This window comes from Sorghum bicolor, chromosome 6 (assembly GCF_000003195.3).
Source record: "Sorghum bicolor cultivar BTx623 chromosome 6, Sorghum_bicolor_NCBIv3, whole genome shotgun sequence".
Classification (NCBI taxonomy): domain Eukaryota; kingdom Viridiplantae; phylum Streptophyta; class Magnoliopsida; order Poales; family Poaceae; genus Sorghum; species Sorghum bicolor.
In genome coordinates, this window is record NC_012875.2 from 2,365,330 (window position 1) to 2,387,882 (window position 22,553).

Consider the following 22,553-nt stretch of genomic DNA (forward strand, 5'->3'; position numbering starts at 1 on the left):
AAGCCCAGATTTGTAGGCACTAATCCACTCACAGGGTTATAAGCCTTGTGTGTGGGCGGAGTACGAGCTTTGGAGGCTTTCTCGACATGCGTGAGATGTCTTTTACCTTAAGGGCGTCCACAGTGCACAGACATAGTACTCATCGAGAGGCGAGCGAGACTATTGCTTGGTTTCTCGCTAGCAAGAACTTTTTTCGTATTATCTCTACGCCACATCAGAGAAATTTGGGTGTAAGTCGGCGACCTTGACAGCCGTTGGAGACACCGAAAGCTGAAAATCCCGGCAACTGTATAGCCACCGTAGGTTGAGTTTTTTTTCTCTAGAATCAAGTCTTTGGTGGTGAGGTGAGCCACTTCTTTATTGAGTTGCTCATTCTCCATTGCAACCTCTTGTGTGCATAAATCTACAACAACACCCTCAACACAAACTTGGTCGAGGGGAGTGAATCTAATTCAATTAAATCATTGCAAGAAATACACTAGCTTTGCTTGCCTTCTTCTTGGCCCTAGGTGTGGGCTTTTTTAGACAATCTTTCACAAAATGCCTCTTTTACTGTAACCAAAGCATAAATTATATTCTTTTTTTCCTTCTTATTAAGTAAACATGATATCTTCAATAGTGATGGGCACACCCTTAGCCCTCATCTTGCGAAGCATCCTCACATCACCATCATCATCTTCCCTTGAGCTTGATTCAAGTTGCTTCTTTCATCTTCTTATGCTCATCACATGTGAGAGCTATGCTTTTGCTTGATGAAACAACTTCTTCTTGACCCATTTTTCATGACATCTCAAATGACACACTACTACAAAAAACTTTTTGGGAGACATTTTGATTTGGGCCACCGAGGCGGCCGATTGGTGGCCCGCCTCGGTTAACCTAGGCTGGGCTGCCAGCCGGGCAACCGATACGGATAATACTTTAACCGTGGCAGACACTGTAATCCAACCACAGGATGGAAAGGCTGTCGTATTCGACTCCTCGCGACACTCGAACAAAGAAGGATACAAGCATTTTGAAAGTATCCTGCGATAGTAAGTGACGACACACCTCATGCCCTCAAAGTACGTATGAAATCTGTTGCTGACACTAGTAGTTTTCATACAGTGCTTACCGAAAGTACGTGGAAGACCCCAGCTGCTATGATTGGAGGTCTGAGAAAGACAAGCAAAAGTATGGCCACAAACTGGTGGTGAGGCGAGACTTCCCGGTACTTACTCTGCCTGCCACTGTTGTCTTGTAGGGATACTACTACCAGTCATAATTCTCACGTGTTACCTTCATCATGCATGCAGTACGCTAAGCAACCTGAAGGCTCAGTTCTGTGTGGGTACTATGCTTGTGAGTACCTCAGTGCTTGCGGGAAATTCAACAATAGCTAGAGGCAGCTGCAGAAATCCCAAAGTTGGTGGGAAAACGAAACAATTGATCAAAGGACCATCACATAAACAGTAGCTGACATTTGTAAGTTTGTCACAGATCAATGTTGTCATGTTGACGGACAGTTCTTTTATACCGGGAGCGAGCTAGCGAGAGAAGAGAAGTTTGAGAAGCTACGCAAGTAGAGAACTAGCGGTTTAGATATGAACGACTATAGGTTGCCGGATATTTTTGAGTGAACATTATTTTAGATGTGCTTTTTATGAACATTATGTACATTGATGTAATATGAACATAGTTTGTGACATGCATGGACCGTGGAATGATAAAGATGACATATATGGATGTAATATATGTGCTTATCCTTATGTCTTTTGCTCTGTATATGTTTCAATCTAGCAAATTTCGGATTCAATGTGGTCATCCTTTGTACATATGTATTTTGCTTTGTATATGTTTCAACCTACCAAATTTTGGATTTAAATTTGAAAATAAACTGAAATGAGGTTTTTTTACTCTGGATACACTTAAAGGAGCCGGGCAAGTTACAAAAACCGCCTCTGTTAATTCATTAGTAAAGACGGGCATTTAAAAAAAAACCGTCTCGGTTAACATGTTAACGGAAGCGGTTGCTTTAAAACGGCCACCTCCGTTAAAGCTATTAACCAAAGCGGTTTTTTAACAGCGGCCGCCTCAGTTAACATATTAACCGTGGTGGTTGGGCAACCGCCATGGTTAAGGCAACAATTAACTGTGGCCTTTCATCCGTGGCGGTTGCCTTGCCCGCCACGGTTAACCTGTTTTGCCCGCCACAGTTAAATATTTCTGTAGTAGTGACACTAACCTGCCAATCACAAGTGTGGTGGTCATATTGCTCAAGTCTTCCATTTGTGAAGGATGGTGAAGATTGATGCATATTTGTCATGTGAAAGCATGGAGATGATCTTCCTCATAATGTCTTCATCGTCTAGCTTTGTCAAACCTATAGAGTTGAGCTCATTGACAATTAGATTCAAACAAGGATACATACCTCTTACAAAGCTCAATTTCTTTCATTTAAAAAGAAACATAGGTTTGCTTAGGCCTTGTTTAGTTCACCCAAAAAACCAAAAAGTTTTCAAGATTTCTCGTCACATCGAATCTTGTGGCACATGAATGAAGCATTAAATATAGGTGAAAATAAAAATTAATTACACAGTTTGTCTGTAAATCACGAAATGAATCTTTTGACCCTAGTTAGTATATGATTGGACAATATTTACCACAAACAAACGAAAGTGCTACAGTAACGAAATCCAAAATATTTTCGCATCTAAACAAGGCCTTAGTTAGGAAATATTTTTGCTCATGGGAAATTGCTTGTACCACCATGGAGCTCATGCAACTTTAATCAATTTTCATTTGCTTTAGTTAGGGTGACTTGATTAAGCATGTTTCTTACAAAAACTCAATTTCTTTCATTTTAAAAGAAACATAGGTTTGCTTAGTTAGGAAATATCTTTGCTAATGTAAATTGCTTGTACCACCATTGAGCTCATGCAACTTTAACCAAATTTCATTTGCTTTAGTTAGGGTGAACACTTGGTTAAAGATGTCAATGCTAAAAGATTCAAACAAACATTTTTAGCTCTTACATTTAGATGAATTTCTTTTTCATCACTCGTGGGTTTTACAAGATTCTTTAGGTTTTAATCCCATCATGAGTAACTAGCCCCAACTCATCTAAGGGCCCGTTTGGATCACTAGACTAAAGTTTATTCGAAGATTGGCGTGGATAAGGCTGGAGTTCTGGCTCGTTAGGATAATGAGCTAGCTCGGATCGGCTCATTAAGCTCGCGAGCCAAGTATAAAAAATACATAAAATATAAAATTTGTATTTATGTAAAACTTAAAAATAGTAATAATACAAAAACAATATATCCAATAGTCTTAAGTTGAACAAAATATTCATATGAGCTAACATATCAATCTTTTATAAAGTGTAAGACATGAAGTAAGGTTTTGTTTAGATCCAAAAACTTTTTGGATTTGGATATTGTTACACTTTTGTTTGTATTTGGTAATTATTTTCTAATCATAGACTAACTAGGCCCAAAAGACTCTTCTCGCAAATTACAACAAATTGTGCAATTAGTAGTTTTTTTATTTATATTTAATGCTCCATGCATGTGCCGCATGATTTGATGTGATGGAGAATCTTGAAAAGTTTTTGTTTTTGGGTGCAACGAAACAAGGCCTAATACAAAACTAATATAAGTTATGACGTTGTTTGGCTCGTGAGCGGCTCACGAGTTGGCTCGAGTTGACTCATTATAGCTAACAAGCTAAAATCCTGGCATGGCTTGGCTCGTTATAATCCTAGCCGGCCACGAGCTAAGCGAGCTAATGAGATCTTTTCATCCAGCCTTATATGTGGATTTTAAAATTTTCTTTTTTTTTCTAAAAAGTTCTACTCTCTACTCCCTCTGTACCATCCTGATAATTCAAGTCGTTTTGGATCGTGATACTGTCTTCAAAACATAAATTTGACTTCTTATTTCTATATAAGTGTTTATTGCAAAGTGATATATGTATATTTTTATGGAGGTACTTTTCAAGATATCATGTGGTTTTTACATTTACAGGTTCAACAATTTAAAAGTTATTTGTGATTTGTATTCCATTTTTCTGACTCAAAACTTGTCAAAAATGACTTGAGGTACCAATATAGAGGGAGTATTAGTTTTTGTTAGAACATAATTAGCTCAGGTTTATGCCTTCTATTTGTCATCCGAAAAGTCTATATAACCTCCTCACTATCCACTTCACACACCAACTATAAAACCAAATATTCTAGCTCCTAAACTTTTGAAAACCGGCTAAATAACCACCTCGAGCGGGTTTGGAGGGTGGTTTTGTATTTTTCTTTTTATTTATTTTCACCAACTTTTTTAAAAATCAAAATAAATCATAGAAAAATCATAAAATAAAAAAAATCTAATTTTGTTGGACTTCTATTGAGTAGATCTACACAGTGAATATATAATATGGTATACTTTAGTACAAAGTTTTTGCTATAGCTTTAAATATATGTGTTTTCTGTAATTAATTAGAATAATTTATACATACAGTTTCTATGGTCTAATGTGGTGAAATTTTTATGGTGGGCTTATTATTGTATGCTTGGACTATGGTAAAAAGTTTCATACTCATTGGATTAGTATGACTTAGTTATAAATTAACTAAGTTATACGTGATCGAATGGGTACGAAATTTTTACTATACTTTAACTATACAATAATTAGCTCATCAAAAAAGCCATCATAATTGGACCATATAAACTGCATATATAAATTATTCTAATTAATTATAGAAAAATATAGATTTAAATCTATAACAAAAACTTACTAAATGATACAATATTATATGTTTACTATGCGGATCTACTCATATGGTTTTTTATAAGCTTAGATTTTTTATTTTATCTATGATTTATTATGATTTTTCAAAGATTCAATATAAATAAATAAAAAAGAAAAAGACAACCACCCTCTAAAACTGCTCGAGAGGATTATTTGATTGGTTTTAAAAAATTCAAGGGATAAAATATCTAGTTTTATAATTTAGGATAAAGTAATTCACCTCAGATAGTTTAATAAGTTATGTAGACACTTTCCATTTGCCATGCAAAATATGTACTAAATTTTAGTTTAATACATCCAAACACCCCTTGTAAATAAAAATATGCCGTTTTTATGCTGACGACGGCCGAGTTCTAACTTTAGCTACATTTGAGAGACGTCGGAATTTGGCACATGCCTTGGCCTTGTTTATGTATTTTTATTTTGGATTTTACTACTGTAATAATTTTTTTGTTTGTGGCAAATATTATCCAATCATACACTAATTAGTGTTAAAAGATTCGGCTCGCGATTTACAGACAAACTATGTAATTAGTTTTTGTTTTCGTCTATATTTAATAGTCTATGCATGTGCCGCAAGATTCGATGTAACATAGAATCTTGAAAACTTTTTGGTTTTTTGAGTGAACTAAACAAGGCCTTGTTTAGTTTACCTAAAATTTAAAAACTTTTCAAGATTCTCGTCATATCAAATTTTGTGGCACATGTATGAAACAATAAATATAGACAAAAACAAAAATTTACGAGACGAATCTTTTGAGCCTAGTTAGTCTATAGTTGAAAAACAATTGTCAAATACAAACAAAAGTGCTACGGTGTCAAAATTAAAAAACTTTTCACAACTAAACAAGGCCGGGGCTTGTTTAGTTCCATTTTTTTTTACAAAATGTATACTGTAGCACTTTCGTTTGTGTTTGATAAATATTGTCCAATCGTGGATTAACTAAACTCAAAAGATTCGTCTCGTAAATTACAGATAAATTGTGTAGCTAATTATTTCTTTTATCTATATTTAGTGGTATATGCATGTGCCGAGGAATTAAAAAAAACAAGGCCCGGATGGAATTCTTCCAAAATCCGAAATGTTATACAGAAGAGATTCGACCTCTGCTTTCGTTCACACCAGTGTTTTTCAGTTTCTTCTCCCTTTCACGTCGCCTGCCCAACCCAAGAGCTATAGGCTCGATTCGGCCGTCTCCGCCAGGCCAGGTTTATACCGTACATCTACATCACCGGTGCCAGGCCATCAGTTGCCGGCCGCCGCCGCCTTACTCCCAATTGCCCAGGTCTTCGTCGGGCCCTTTGCCGGCGACGAGCACCCACCAGAACAGGTATGCCTGCCCCCTTCTCTTCCATTCCTTCTGTGCAAAATTGAGTACCCGGACCCTAATTTAAGTTATTTGGCTATCTGTATTCGGATGGGATCTGTTCTAATCACAAGTGTAATACCTGCATTATGCCTACGAACTATGTTTTTTTTTGGCAAAAATTATGGGTGTACCCCGTGTTCTTTATTTGGCCGGCCCCGGTAATAATGGATTGAAACACCAATCGCACCTCATGTGTTGTTTGGCATATTATTTAAGTAATATAATTAACTCCATCTCTTCGTAGCACATAGAAAGGGAAAATGAAAATACAATCTCCATTTTTGGCTTATTCCTTATGGGCCGTACATCATCTTTGGAATTCTTTTTTTTTGGTATATTGGGCATATGGTAGCTTAGAGTATATTCCTTGCGTTTTGCTAGGAAGGAAGAAATGGTCTTACACTCTTCCGAAGAGTATGTACTAAACATCTGCACTCACCCCATAGTGCCACTTACAAACAATAGTACAACCAAAAATATAATATGTTTTGGTCGTATGAAATACTACAGCTAATTCATTTTTGAAGGTGCTTAATAGAACTATATATGCCGGTATAAATATATTTTGATCAACATACTTGCACCTGTCACAGGAACCTTTTATTTTGGGAAGGACATAGAGAGGTCTGTGGTCTGTGGAGTGACAGCGAAGAAGTGAACTGATGTGCCATAGTACTGATGCTGTGCAGCAAGTTGTATTGGGAGGCAAGCTGTTGGAGATGGAAAATAGAGCTCCTTTACTGTTTGTGTGGATTTTTGTCGTTGTGTTTGTTTCATGGCACAAAACAATGTTTTTATATGCTACGGAAGAAGCCATTGATTACTTAACATATGATTCTCATGGGTCTAGTGGTTGGGAAGCTGAGAACTTGCCCAACTTACCCAGGTTCAAGGACCATACCAAACTTAACGAAATATTAGGGTGAACGTCTTCCCCTCTGGTTCTCATTTTTATTATTATTTAACATATAACTATGTCAATCTATATCACCAAGCTGCTAGTAATGGCAATATAATTTTATTTTTAAAAAGCAGCCCTTAATTTCAATTTAAAGTTATCCATTTGACAGTCTAACCATTTCAAAGAGCTCTGGGTTGATTTCCATTTAGGAACCCAGATGCATGCCAGTGGTGCATTCACAGATTTATTGCACTTGGCATTTCTCAGAATGCACCATGGATTTAGCTTTATTTTCTTTAACACCAGTAATTAATTACCATTGTCATTTTCAATTTACCGTCGGGTACATATGCTCAGCCAACTGGATCCACACCCTTTTCCCAAAGCCCATTTGCACATACCATTTGGACTTGACCGAGCACAAAACAGAAGTCCTGCAAACGAAACCCCAAATCTCCCCATTCCCCAACCATTCTATCACAGGTGCTCTTCGACCAGATCCAATCAAGAGAGCGACGATCTCCTGCAACTACTGAAGAATCGATCGAAGTAATACTTCTTACTTGGTAAGCGCTACTTTTGATTAGTTCCATTTTCTCCTAACTTTTTGCCTGGCAGCCAGCCAGATCTGCCTATAAGATCCAGATCCCGATCCAGTTCCGGGATAATCGATAGAAATTTCTGTTCATGCTATCGATGTAACCTGTGCATAGTATCCTCTTGTAGGCACTTGCGCTCCTAGGCGTGCTGATCTTGGTGGCGTCCTGGAACCCACGCGAACGAAGGTCCTCGTCCGCCAGGATGTCTTGCCAAACTTTACCAAACGATGTGGCAATGTATTGCTCTTACCTTTTCTTTTCTTTTCTTTAATCTTGTATGTTATGCGTGTCTTCTACTTTTTACGTGTTTGCTACCCCTCATTGCAAAATTGAAGTATCTGGGTTTCTTTGGTACATGTTTGTGTCATATTTCTGTGACCAATCTGCTGGTGTAATCGTCTGGGTTTGGTGGTCCATAGATTCTTGTTATTGATTCAAGTTTCTCTGTACATTAGTGGATATGGTGAATGCCTGGGTGGGATTTTTGTATTGAAGATGGTATGGAATCTAGTCATTTTTATGCAATTTGTATTTGTACTCTGCATACAGGAATACGGGTTGCATATATGGTTCTAGTTCATCATTGGACCAAATATATCGTCTCCTCTCAAGAGAGGGGTTATCTTCAGATTTTGCTGAAAACAGTCGTGTGTTGTTTGGGAACCATACTTTACTGTGTGAACTCATTAAGAAACGAGCCAAGGAAAAGGTAAAGTTCATCCTAAAGCTGCAGCCCCTTCTTTTAACAATACATAAGCATCACCGGATCGACAGGAACAATTTTGTAAGTAATTTTCTATATCACTGATAAATCAAACTATGCAGCCCTCGTTTCTTCAAAGAGACCTTCGTTACAAGATACAGGCCAAGCAAAACAAGAGGTATTATCCTTCAATGGTTTAGGATTTATTTTCACACTGCACTGGTATTATTTGCATTAGGTTGAGCTTTTAGATCTGTTTTGCGTTCTTACTCTATTTAGAGTTTTGTTATCCAGTATCTTTTGCTCAGGTTTTGTTGATGTGATTTCTAAGTACCATAAGTTAGAAAAGAAGCTTGGCTGCCCACTCTAGAACTTCTAGTGGTAACCAGGCAATGATATTTCCAATACACAGCGCAGATTCAAAAAGCATTGCTATTTTTTTTATAATAAATAGCATCTGTTAATAATCTGTAAATTTACATGTTCTGTTTTGTTGAGAAATTTTTTATTTCATAAATGAGTGCAAACATGGTTTGATTATTGGGATGGATCAAAACTCAAGTTGGACTTTTAGATGGGAGTACCTGGCCCTCAAAATTCATCTTCATTTTATTCATTTCTTTTCCTACCTTCGGAACAATCACAACAGGTGAAGGCTAATTTGTTCATTTCAAAAGTTTAGATGAACCTCACTTTAAAGTTTTAGGATGAAATAAAATTATCATGCATAGTGGTGCTGTTGTTTGACCTAAGTTTTTCTTTTAAGAAAATTGTTGCATCATAGATCCCATGTACATCATGTTCGGAACTAGTGCCCTATCTCAGTACTGTAGCTATTTGTTGGGATTTTGAGAGTTCAAACTCCCAGGTTTGTAGAATCATGACTTAATCGGTTTGGAATTGGAGCTATTCTGTGTGGGAAAGTTGAGTACCATTTTCTGGATGCCCCAGCAGCTAAGGCATGCAATTTTTTTTAGAACAAAATCCCAACAATACTAGAACATGTTTTGCATTTCAAGATTAAAAAATCCTACGGTTCTAACTTGTAAGCACTAATCAATCCAGCATCATATAAATAAGCTGCAAAATTAATCCTAATGGCTTGAGATCTTACATCAGTTTGTTTTTAGAAGCTAAGAGCTTCATGGCTACAGTTGTAACAAGATGATAGCTAGGTTGTATGGGGCCTAAGAAGTATTAACTATTAAGTTTTTTTTTTTTGATAAATTACTGACATGCTTGAAATTTGTCTGTTGCAAATGCTGAAATTCACTTGTGCTCATGAGTATAGGATTCAGATAACCATATCACTGTCTGGAAGTTCAAACACAGTACAGGCCCAGAATATCTTTCCACTTTATGCTCTGATTGCTAAACCAGTTAGTACTATTTTGTACAAAGGGGTAAGTCTATCCTTCTTTAATTTCCTCAACTAAAATTTTTGTTCCCAGATGATCCCTTTCTTATTTTTGGCATGGCATTGCAGCATTCTCCAGTATATCAGTTCACTCGGGCTTGTTTGCTGACTTGTTTTGATGAATCTGGACGTAACAGCCACACTGAAGCCACATTCATCATTGAAGACCTGAAGACTTTAGCTAACATTATCCTTGTTAGCTGTGGTACATTGTGCATCCTATGAGATTATCTGTGCATTGTATAGCTTTGATTACATTTCATCAAATTTAATTATGTTTTTCTCTTATTTCTTGAGGAAAATTTGGACAATCACCTGATGAAAATAACTGTTCAAAGAACCAGTTGGAGAACTCCTCTCTTCGAAGTAAGTCTATGGTTGTCATTTTGTGGAAGACATTGAACAGTTGCTAAAGTATATTGCCTCATATTGTCATCTATATCTATGGAAAACCAAAACTTCTCTTTTGATATTACCACAGTTCTGTGTCTCTAATATGTACTGTGCGTGGCTTCTACTATCTTAAATTATTCTGCATCAAACACATCATAAACATCCTGGAACCACCTTATGAAACGAACTATTTTATACGATGCATTTTAACAGAGCTTGGAGGGCAATGTTTCTGGGGCAAAATACCAAATGATTTACTTCATTCATCATTGGAGAATTGTGTGGATTTAAGCTTAGGACGGACTAAGAAGTTTGCTTTGCCAGTTACTATGAGCCCAGGCTTCGGAGAGGTATGCAATTAAATCCTTGAAGTATATATTTTGTATATTCTTAAGGGTTAACACTGTTTTTAACAGACTTACCTTATTCCCCTAAATAATTGCATTGTCTAGTCACCCCCTGAACTTTTTTTTCTTGGTCTGCTTAGCCCCTTGACCTACAACTACTAGATCACTCATTCCCTGAAACCAGTATTAAGGCCTTGTTTAGTTCCCAAAACTTTTCAAGATTCCCTATCACATCGAATCTTTGGATGCATGTAAGGAGCATTAAATATAAATAAAATAAATAACTAATTACATAGTTTGCCTGTAATTTGCGAGATGAATATTTTGAGCCTATTTAGTTCATGGTTGGACAATAATTACCAAATACAAACGAAAGTGCTACAATAGCCAAACTCAAAAGTTTTCGCGAACTAAATAAGGCCTAAGAGTTCATTTCCCACTGTAGCGGTTACATCACCTGTTTTTTTCCTTACCATGACATTGCACATTGTTGGTGTGGGTGTATCCTCTTCAGCTCAAATTTTATGCTTGCTTTATCAATGCAGAATTACCTAGGTCTTCAGTCCTAGGGCCATGACTCTTTTGGCTGCCCTTTTCTCCAAGTTTTCCTTACATACCTTCCACTTCCATATGCTTATTGCTTTCGATAGTAACAGTATGTTTGATAATCCTATTTTTCTTTTTTTGTTAACTGTTAATTTGCTATTGCAGACAAAATATCTTGAGCAGGACAGTTTCTTGACATTTTGTTCTCTTAAGTTTAATTCAGTGGTAAGGTCCTGCCTATTCCTCTGTTATTGTATCCATTTGATATTTATTGCTCTTTATGACAAAAATATTGTCGATGGAGTACAGCTACCCACTAAGCTACTTGCTGTATTTTTGCTAATATGTTTGAGCTTTGTTATTTCAGTGTCCATATCAACTAGAAGTAAGCATACGCGCACAAACCACTGGTGCAAGATACATGTTTAAGTCTCCTTACAATTCCTACTTATATAATGATGTCCCACCTTCTTTTCTACCACATATAGTAAGGTAATGATACTTATTCCAGTATTCCACAATGCACATAGCTTGCCTTATGTTATTAAGTGTGCATTTGCTTCATTATTTTTGCTCTCTTTACATGTTACCTTCCACTATAGGAATGGTTGTTCTTAATGCTTACATGCTCTATCTCCAAATGTGATATTTTATGTTCAGTTTGTATTATATTGAAAAGGGACTGCAGATCATTACTTGTTGTCCTTAGGAAGTTTAATTGGAGCAGTGTATGTTGAGACTATTTAGAGTCTAATAACGTTTCGCAAGAGGGCTACATGTCATTTCATTAAGAGAGAAATAGTACAACGAGTTGAGTTAACATAACCCAACTTGAGAGGGTCCACCTCCGACACACCCCAAACACAAAACCACATCTAATGAAGTATCTTGCCCTCATTAACGGTCTATGTTGTGATGCTGATGCATTTGATTGTGAATCTTGATGAAGTTGAGTATGATACAATAACATACCGAGAGCATCTCTAGAGCTTCTTAATTCAACTCCCAGAAATGTTTTTTGGCAAAAAAGTAAATTGAAAAAATGGCCTCCAACACCCAACAGTTTCCTATCCGAACTGCCTAAACATCTGCTTATGGTAAATTTCATGTTTAACTCACATGCACACATGTTCTTGCGCTCCCTATCCTGCAGTTCCATTGGTTTCCTCAGGCCCCACGTCGGTTTTTTGTGGTCTTTGTTTTGCTGCCACCACTTTGCTGCCTCTGGCCGCCGTAGGCGCCACCTGGCTGATGCACCTAGCCGCGCTTGGACGCGCACACCTACCTGGTCGGCTGGAGGGGGCTGTGGCCGGCTGGGGACAACCTATGATTGGCTGGGGGGCGGTAGGCAAGTTGGAGGGAATTCCTCCCGTCCGAACGTACGGATGGGAGACATCGGCCGATGGGTTTCCCGTGCAGACTAGTGGGGAGCGCGGGAGCAGTATGCCGCACGCGGGTGGAAGCTGAGCGCGGAAACGTTTTCGGGTCAGAGTCACAGGATTGTTTACTTTTTGCAGTCTGCCTCAAGTAGGATAGATTCTTTTTCCTTTTTCTTTTCTTTTCCTTTTTTTGTTCCTTATTTTTTATTTATATTTCTTTTTTATTTTATGTGATTTTTATTATTCTATTATTTTTATGTCTCCTTTATTTCTTTTCTTTTCTTTTCCCTTCCTTTTTCCTTTTGCTTTTCGTGCATCATTCATATTTTCCTTTTTTTTATATTTTCCGGCCTTCATTTTTTATTTATATTTCTTTTTTTTATATGATTCTTTTATTTTTATTTTCTGTTTCTTTTATTTTTTATTTTTTTATTTTTTTTTGAGTTTCGTGTATCATTCATTTTTTTCCGTTTTATGTGTTTATTCTTTTTATTATAATTATTTATATTTTATTACCTTTCTTTTATTTTAATGTTCACGTGGTATGCATGTAATGTTCTATAATATATTTTGCGATGTTCATGCAGTATACACATAATGTTCTTGTAGTATACATGTGATGTTCTATGTTTTTTGATGTTCACGTGGTATGCATTGTGATGTTTACATAATATACTTGTGATGTTCTATGTTTTTTTTATGTTCATGTGGTATTATGATGTTCTAGGGTGTATTTTTGATATTTGCGTAGTATGCATGTGATATTTTCGTAGTATACGGGTGGTCTTCAATTATGTTCTCGTAGTATACAAGTCATGTTCTATGATGTTTTTTGTGATGTTTCACACAGTGTACATGTGATGTTCTATGGTGTATCTAGTGGTGTTCTATAATGTTTTTAGTGGTGTTTTATGGTGTATTTGATGATGTCTGTTTATTATACATGTGATGTTTTATAGCGTATTTTAGGACAAAGTATCCATGTGATGTTCTTTTAACTTTTTTCTCTATTATGTGATTTAAATTTTTCCTTAGAATTTGCTCTAATTTTTTATTATTTTTATTTGTTATGTATTTATTTATTTATTTTTATGTATATTATAATATCAGTTTCATGAATCTAAAACTAGAACACTGTTCTTCTACATCGAGAATATTTTTTTTAAGAAGACGGAACATTGTTCTCTCTTCTCTGAACATAGAACATTGTCTCTGCTCAATACAAAAATGTTATATATGCATAAGATAAATGTTCGTTAAAAAAATCTATTTAAATATATCCATGTCAGATCTTATTTTGAAGATTTATTATAAGAAATTCAATGGTGTAATCGGAATTTAATTAGGATGTTTGGTTTAATAGTTATGATTTTTTTAGTTTGTGCATGTGTAAGCTGAGAGAAACATGGGTGAAGTGGGCTCTTATCTATGCCAATTAAGAGCATCTCTAGGAATTTGGTATAATTTACTTGCTAAACTAATAGATCTAGCAAGTTAATAAAAGAAATAGCAACATTAAATTTTGTTCTTCTCCAACAGTAACCTATAATAGCTTTCTAAAATTTAAAAATTTATGGTAGGGTCCACATCTATTTATTGGTTTTTGGTTTACTAGAGCTAATCATATCTTTTACTATAGGGATAGGGAGTTCTCTTCACTTTGCAAACTTATGAGTTGAGGAGGATATTTGACAACCTTTTATTTTATAAGTACTTCTTTTACCAAACTGTTGGAGGAGACTTTTTTCTCTTTTTGCCAAAAAATCAAGATAGGAAGTTGTTTTACTAAACTCCTGGAGATGCTCTAATTGCTAGCCTAGTACAACCACGCGCTTTCCGCCCAATCGGACCCTAGCAGCCCCCCAAGTTGGAAAGCTCATTTTATTGGCAACTGTTGGATAGACAAAACAATTGCTCCCTATCTATTTTGGACACTTGGAATAATCAATGATTTAGCAAGAATTTTTCAAGGAACTCTTGGAGATGCTCTATCACCGGCTAGCAAAATCATCTTCCCATTTAATATAAGTATTTTTTTCATACTTTGGAACTGGGCTTTATATTGGGGATTTGACTCTTATATATCATGCTGAGGTTCGGTGGAATCTGATCTAAACTAAATAGTCTTGTCTGATGTTGCCAAGGAATAAATTTTGCTAGGCCTAGTTATAGCACCTTACTTTATGTTCATTCTTTGTCAAATATAAATTGGCGTGCTAATGTACCTAACTTCACTGAGAGAAGTTCCTTTGTCACAGCTTAAGAAATGGAAATGTGTGCTTTAAGTATGGAAACGATATTTTTGATGCTACAGAAGGTACACATCCATAAGCCAAGAACTTTGTTATCTATATTTTTTTTGGTTGGTAGGAGCTACCATGCTTTGTTCTCAATTTAGCTGTCACTTATTTGCATCCTGTATGTAAGATAATATGCTGCATTCTCCTAATGTTTTGCTGCAGTAGGAAGTCGACAATAGGTCATTTCCTTGCTGTCCATCTATCTATTCTCGCTACTGTAGCAGTATGGCAATAGGCCATTTAGTCAAGGCTGAAGTCAGCCAAGGTACAGGTACTAGCGTACTGTTGTAGTTGGTGAACAACCACCTCTACTTGTATAACGAGGGAATAGAATAGAGATAGCAGTTCAGTTGCTGCACTAGCAGAGGTGTGCTTGTGTTGTGTTCTTTGCCCACCCTTTCTTCCACCTCTAGTTGTGTGCAATGTTTTCTGATCGGCTTATCGTTTTTAATCGGTCTGGCACCGATCAGGACGATCAGGACGATTAATCGACAATCAGGATGATTAATCGACTCCTGATCGGTCTAATCGTCCATATAATCGTTTAGCATATATCAGGACTATATAAACATGTATCATATATGTATGGTATATATACCATATACTATATATTTATATAGTACACATCAAGCATCAAGACTATATTTCTAGTTAGTTGGCTACTTACCTGTGAGATCTGACTCCATATTCTTGTCCCAGCCTCCATATGTTTGCTGATTTTCTGCAGGAATAATAGATAACTTGAATAAGTAGTAAGTCAATGTAAAAGAATAGTGTGACAAACTTACAGCATTACACCAGCACATACTCAATCCAGATCCAGAAAAGTAGCAATTAAGAAAACTAGCATCCACAACACAACAGCTTACTCAATACAGTACGACTATACAAACTAAATAATTAAACACTGCAAATAATATTCAGAGTTAAAATAACACTAGCTGCCATTCAATCAACATTTAGCAGCCATCTAAATCTATATAAGCAAATCATCATCCAAATTGAAGCCGCCGCCTCCATCTCCACCCGAGTCTCCATCCACCTCCATTCCTACTTCAGCATCAGATGCATCTGGTTGAACTTGTGCTTCATGGTCATCATTTTCATCATCAATGATATCTGGAGTTGCAGCGGCAGTGGTCCTTGGACGCTTCCTGGTATACATCTGGCTGACAGAGGCAGCTGTACGAGTAGCAGCAGCCCTAGGCAAGTTGCGGCCTTGTAGATTCTCAGATGCACCAATAGCTTCATCAACAGCAGCCCAAGTCGATTCCTCACAATTCTCATCCACCCATTCATTATCCCACTGAAACTCATCTAGCATGAGAGGGTTGCTCTTCTGTCCTTTACAACCAAGCTCTCTGATGTTTTGAAACATGTTTGACATCTTTTTGTTGTAAGTGACATAGATTAATTTATTTAACCTCTTGTGCTCTAATCTGTTCCTCTTTTTGGTGTGGAACTGCATAAAAAATAATGAACAACACATTGGTTTGCAAGCAATATCGTAAATATATAACTGATTTTACTTCAAACTAGCAATGGTACTTACATGGGGAAAAACACTCCAATTACGCTCACAACCTGATGCAGAGCAGCAAAGACTAATAATTTTCTTTGCTAGACTTTGGAGCTCAAATGTGCAGTCACCATAGGAATTCCACCAGCGAACTGAATCATAATTACCTAATAATCAGATCATAACAAAACAAATATTGAGAAGGATTGAAGGTTTTAAAATATCCAAAACTTACTAGGGTTCTTTTTGTCTCTGTCCCTTATTGCTAATGGCATTGAGAAGCCTTCACCTTCAGACTGTTCATAATCATCACTTGCAGAGAAATCTTGGATTGTTCACTGTCATCCGCCACCATTTTGTATATAACTTCGTTGAACATGATCCTTAGCTTTGCAGCTTGTCTCTTGTCTTTCTCCCTTAAGACAAAGAACTTGCCTGGATTCAAGAATAGGGCTGCCCCATACAACTTTTGCTGCATTTGGTTTTCCTACCTAGAATCATAGCGCTTCATTACTGCTTTAAGCAATTCAGATTTAGCTTTTAAAGATTCTTTGATGGTGGTCTTTGCATGATCCATGGCTGCCATGATCTCAGGAGCTACTGGTGTCTCATCCCCATCTGCAATCTTTAGAGCAATGAGAAGGGGCTCTGAAGCTCTCAAGCAACACTCCACTCCACTCCAGAAAGGCATGGAAAGGATAATATCCTCAACTTATTTGCCTTCACTAGTGTTGGACAGATTGTTAGCGTGCCATTCTTCACTAACAAAAGCTCTCAACCCATTCTTGTGCTTGTATATACTTGCCAATGTTAGGTATGAAGTAGCAAATCGAGTGACAGCTGGTCTCACAAGATCTCCACCTATCTTCTGTCTCATTAGATCAAGTATCCTTCCATGCTTGTACAAAAATCTGCACACTCTCTTGCGCAAATTGATGGCAGTGTTGAATTCCTTTATTTCACCAATATCTTGCAATAACAAATTCAGACAATGGGCAGCACAAGGTGTCCAAAACAAATGTGGGATTCTCTCCATTAGAATCCCTCCCGCTGCCTTAAAGTTGGCCCCATTGTCTGTGACAAGTTGCACCACATATTCCTTCCCAATCTTGTCAACTTGCTGCTCCAACAAATCTGCTAGCATTTTTGCATTTGCTATCTCACTTGAAGCATCCACTGAACCTAGGAAGAAGGTCCCTGCTGGACTGTTGGCAAGAAAATTTATTATATGGCGGTGGCTCGTATCCGTCAAACCATCGGACATGAGAGTGCAACCATATTCTTTCCAACTCTCCTCATGCTTCTTTCGTAGTTCAGCTGTCTTGTTGACAACCCTTTCAAGCAAAGGTTCCCTAATGTCATGCATGGTTGGTGAGCAGTAACCAGGTCCATACTGCCCAATGGATTCAAGCATTATCTCCCAACTTCTTGAATTAATGACATTGAATGGTATACCATTTTCATAGAAAAAAATCAGCAACATGATCATCAACAATTTGTTTAGCCTCCTCATCTTTCTTTGTGCACTGCTCTATAGTGGGCTGAGAAGTCTTTGATTTATGCCTTTCTGCAACTACATCTTCTGGTGTCCTGCGAAGCATGGCACTAACCAACTTGGTATTGGTGTTCTTTTGAGTTGCTGCTTTAGTATAACCCGCAACCACAAAGGAAGTGATGGCAGCTTGAGCTATTTTCTTCTTTGCTTGTGATTGTGCTTGCTTCAGTCTTGCCCCGGAACTTGGTACTTTTGCTGGTTCAACTTTAGTAACTTCATCCTCTTCATTTCCTTCTTGTTCTTGTTGCCACAATTGTATTCCTTGTATTCTTCTTCAAGTAAACAATCATCTCTCGCTGGACTATTGGAGGTGGCTTTGGGCACTTCACTGTGTTGGAATATAAGTGAATTGCCCATCTCTTCCCATCAGCTTAAGCTTTTGGGTTGAACTGGTCGGTGCATGCAACTCAATATGGTATCAAAGCCAGAGGTCTTGAGTTCGAATCCTGGTTAACGCAATTAAATAAAATAATTGCTGCTCGCTCCTATTCCACGTCTGAGGCCCGAGGGAGCCTCCACGTGAGGGGGGGGGGGTGTTGGAATATAAGTGAATTGTCCACCTCTCCCTATGAGGTTAAGCTTTTGGGTTGAACTGGTCGGTGCATGCAACTCAATACACTGCATCCCCATAACCCCCAGCAAGGTGCATCTTGAACCGACCTATTCCTGCAGGCACTACCTTCTTACAAAAAATGCACTGAATAAATTCTTTCTTCGTAGGATCTAGCCACCAGCCATACTTCCATCCTGGATCTTGAGATCGAGCCTTACTCTTGGGATCTTTAGCCTGCGCAGCAAGTTCTGGAGGCAGTGCTGCTATAGCCTTTTCTACTAGGGATGTAACATCTGGAGCAGCTGTGGATGTTGAACCAACACCAGCTGATGCAACTGATGAGGTTACAGTAGCACCTCCTTTAGGATTACACTCAGGCACGATGACTTCCACTGCAAGCTGCCGCCTTTGATTTTCATCTACTCAAGTTCAGCAAAGAGCCAAAGAAACAACATCAAGATTTACGTATAGTGCAATGGAGAGGAGATGACAGATCAAAGCTGATTTAAGGCTCACCTTCAGAGGAGGAGCTCATCTTCGTGCTCCCTTGGACCAACAGCCTCTAGGTGGGGTAGAGACTAGAGAATAGGTGACCTTGCAGTTGCAGCAGAAGGGGCCAAGGGGGAGGAAGAAGCAAACAACAGGGAAGAGGAAGGAGGAAGCATGCAACAACAAGTAAGCAGCAGCGGGCTGCTTGGATTGGTCCCCACTGCTGCCCCCCGTGGGAGTCCGGGCCGTGTCTCAGTTCCAGTGTGGCTGATCATCCGAAAAGACCAGCTACGAGCTTTCCTGCTTCCGTGATCTGAGGTAAAATAAAAGGTACCAACCTGAATATCCACCTTCTTGGCGAGCTGGAAGGGGGAGGAAGAAAGGCAGGAGGGAAGAGGGAGGAGGAAGCAGCAAGCAGCACGAGCAGGAGCAACAGCTCAGTAGCTGACGGCTGGAGTGGGAGTGAGGACTGAGAAGAGAGTGGGGGTGAAGTTATAAGGGAAACCCTAATGGGCCTGGCCCAATTAAATATAGCTCAGGCCAAAAGCAGCCCATCTGCCAGTCAACTCTGATCGGTCAGGAGGCCTGATCGGACGATTAATCGTGATTAGTTGATGATTAATTGGACGATCAGGTTTCTGATCGCTCTAATTGAATCGGAGGTCCTAATTGAGTGCTACAAACCGATAAGGATGATTAATTGCGATTAATCGGACGATCAGAAAACATTGGTTGTGTGTGTGCATGTGTGTTTGAGGTGCTACTATGCTTGGTGAAGGAGATGGCAGTGGCGTAGGCGGGAAGAACAGGACCAAGACTCCACCCGATACTCCACCACGAGTGTCCTGGCCACTGCTGTGACGGGAGATCGTGGTGCAACGGAGGTGAGGGATGTTGGCGGCGCAAACTGGCCAGTTCTCACTTGTACCAACTATGGCGAGTGGGAGGTGCTAATGAACGCCATCAAGTTCGGCACCTAAGATGAAGAAGACTGTGTGGCCATGGAGGCGATCATCAATGTCGTGTCGTTGGAGTATGTGGAGTCGCCAAGGAGCAAGGACTACGCGATGCTTGCTTGCGATATCCTCAAGGCCGTGCGTGTCAACTCGAATTGCGTGAAGAAGGTGAAGGCGTAGCAACTTTGGTGGGAATGCAAAGTGATGGCGGGGGTGGTGGATTTCGTGCTACGGTTGCAGTCAATGGCCAGTTAGTTCGCGGTGCTTGGCACTGCCATCAATGACGAGGAGGTTGTTGCCATGGTGACGACGACGATGGTCAGTGCAAGGTTCTGCTAACTGAGGAGTGGGCAGCTCGCATGCGCGAGTGGTAGCCTGGGGAAAGATCCTCGGGGTCGTCGGGCCATGGTGGCGAAGCGAAGCATCGTGGCAAGTCAACAGTTGTTATCCTGTACCATCACAGCTGTTATCCTGTACCATCAAGGAATTTCCATGCACCTATCTTGGGCTCCCTCTCACAGTTGGGAAACCCACCAAGGAGGATTTGCTACCAATAATTGACAAGGTGGCAGATTACTTGCCGGGCTGGAAAGCCTCTTTAATGAATTGGGCAGGAAGATTGGTAATGGTTCGAGTAGTTTTAACAGCTGTTCCTATTTATCTTTTGATAGCCATGGACTTGCCAAAATGGTTTCTGAAGGCTGATAAGAAAAGCAGAGGCTTCCTTTGGAGAGGCCACGAGCAGGCTAATGGCAGTAATTGTTTGGTGGCTTGGGAAAGGGTGCAGTGGCCTCTTGAATATGGTGGCCTTGGGATCCATAACTTGGAACTCCTTGGCTGCGCTTTAAGCATTAGTTGGTTTGGGCTGAGAAAACCGATCCTTCAAGACCATGGGCTGGTCTTCCCACACAAGTCCCCCACAAGGCTCAGGCCCTCTTCAATATTGCAGTAGATGCCATAGTAGGGAATGGTCAATTTGGTTCTGATAGATAGATGGTTGGACGGTCACACCTTGGCTGAGTTGGCCCCCAACCTGCTTAATGCTGTCCCCAAACGTACAGCCAAGAGACGGACTGTTGCTCAGGCACTCGCAGAACCGAAGTAGTAAATCAGCTTATGCCGCCTTCTTTGTGGGAACCATCAAGTTTGGTCTTTGGAAAAGAATTTGGAAAAGCTGGGCACCTCCCCGTTGGAAATTTTTTATCTGGTTGGTTTTCCACAATCGGTATTGGAAGGCTGATTGCCTTGCGAAGAGGGGATTGCCCCATCTTGAGGCTTGCCCTTTGTGTGATCAAGTTGAGGAGACTATTCACCATATCCTGGTCGGCTATGTTTTCACTCGTCAAATATGGGCTCGAATCTTCCAATTTTTGGGTCTCAGTTATCTGTCGCCGGAACCAACATCTCGTTTCTCTAAATGGTGGTGGAAGGCAATATCGTCAGTGCCCAAGGATGAATGGAAGGGCCTCAACTCCTTGATAATTCTGGTAGTCTGGGAGGTGTGGAAGCACCGTAATTCATGTGTGTTTGAAAATGCCACGCCAAGCATTCAAAAAGTTCTTAGGTCTGTCAGTGCTGAGGGCATTCTTTGGTGCAGTGCTGGGCCAAAAAAGCTCCAGGAACTCTTGGTCAGGGTGCCGGCCTTGGGGATATGAGGCAGGCTGTGTTGTCTGGTCATTGTCGATATTTCTGTGGCGCATCTATTTTTAGTTAAGTGGGTGTGTGTCTGTTGTTTTTGTACTCGAGTAGGGTCTAACCAGACTCATGTTTTTACTTCTACCTTAATGAAATGACACACAGCTCTCCTGCGTAGTTTGAGGGAAAAAAACCCGGATAGGGGTTCAAATTTTTATCGAAAACGCAGGAGAACTGCACTCCATTATATTTAGAAGAAACAAAGGGGGGCGGGGGAGGCCCCAAGTACAACACACACCACACTACCCAAAACAGAAAACAGAGAATTACATACGCGCCAGTAGAAACCAAGAAGCGACCAAAGTGAACTGATTCCAGGCTACAGCAAGACTACTTGGGGGGGGGGGGGGGGGGGGGGAGCCAAGAAAGATAATCCTCGTGCCCCAGCCAAAGCCCACAGCCGACTTGCCTCTAGAGCAGACCCCAAAGCAACAAACAAGCTGGGAGTAGCTGCATCAAAAACACATCTATTGCGATGATTCCACAAGGTCCGAGCACCTAGCATCACCAGAGAGTTTAACCCCTTCCTTGTTAGCCCATCAGACCTGAATTGAATTGCTTAGTGTAGTAAAATGAGTCAAAATTTTGTTAGATGGACAAACAAGATTGTTTGGGGGTAGTATATTGAACTTCCAATTTATAAGGACTTCAACGCGTTATTTGGTGAGATACTTACCATTTTAGGCGTACCATAGCTCATGGCCTCATTTGGACCTGGATTGCCATCTAGTTGTGCTTTGTTTGATAGCTTTTCACCAAATTTTTTATAAATTAAACACTTGCAATTGCCCATTGTTGTACTTCAATTTTGCATCACTTTTGACAGTTGTTGTTTGAGATATATTTTTTTCTTTATTCTTAAACCTTTCCTCTTATGTTACACAGTTACAACATTTTCTTATATTGATTTATTTAATCCTTCTTTACCAGTTTTTTAACATAACTTCTTACCAGTTACTGAAGGTTTTTGCTGCTCCTTCTGCTATGAAAAGTGTGGAAGCTTCCTGGTAAAGTCTGGAGCAAGTTTCCTTTTTGTTATGTTCATATTTC

General features: G+C 39.2%; 1 protein-coding gene across 2 annotated transcripts in view; it reads left to right on the forward strand.

Moving 5' to 3' along the window:
- Positions 5,857-22,553, forward strand: part of LOC8066000 (polycomb group protein EMBRYONIC FLOWER 2) — a 35,463-nt gene continuing 18,766 nt past the window's right edge. The window contains exons 1-13 of one of the 2 annotated variants that reach the window (XM_021463168.1): positions 5,857-6,112; positions 6,745-7,618; positions 7,779-7,888; positions 8,201-8,360; positions 8,477-8,532; positions 9,646-9,757; positions 9,841-9,976; positions 10,069-10,137; positions 10,378-10,514; positions 11,223-11,282; positions 11,425-11,549; positions 14,695-14,753; positions 22,458-22,510. In XM_021463168.1, the coding sequence (XP_021318843.1) occupies positions 7,854-7,888; positions 8,201-8,360; positions 8,477-8,532; positions 9,646-9,757; positions 9,841-9,976; positions 10,069-10,137; positions 10,378-10,514; positions 11,223-11,282; positions 11,425-11,549; positions 14,695-14,753; positions 22,458-22,510 (1,002 nt within the window). In that variant the 5' untranslated portion in view covers positions 5,857-6,112; positions 6,745-7,618; positions 7,779-7,853. The remainder of the gene's footprint in view (positions 6,113-6,744; positions 7,619-7,778; positions 7,889-8,200; positions 8,361-8,476; positions 8,533-9,645; positions 9,758-9,840; positions 9,977-10,068; positions 10,138-10,377; positions 10,515-11,222; positions 11,283-11,424; positions 11,550-14,694; positions 14,754-22,457; positions 22,511-22,553) is intronic. The other variant, XM_021463169.1, reaches the window with a different exon arrangement.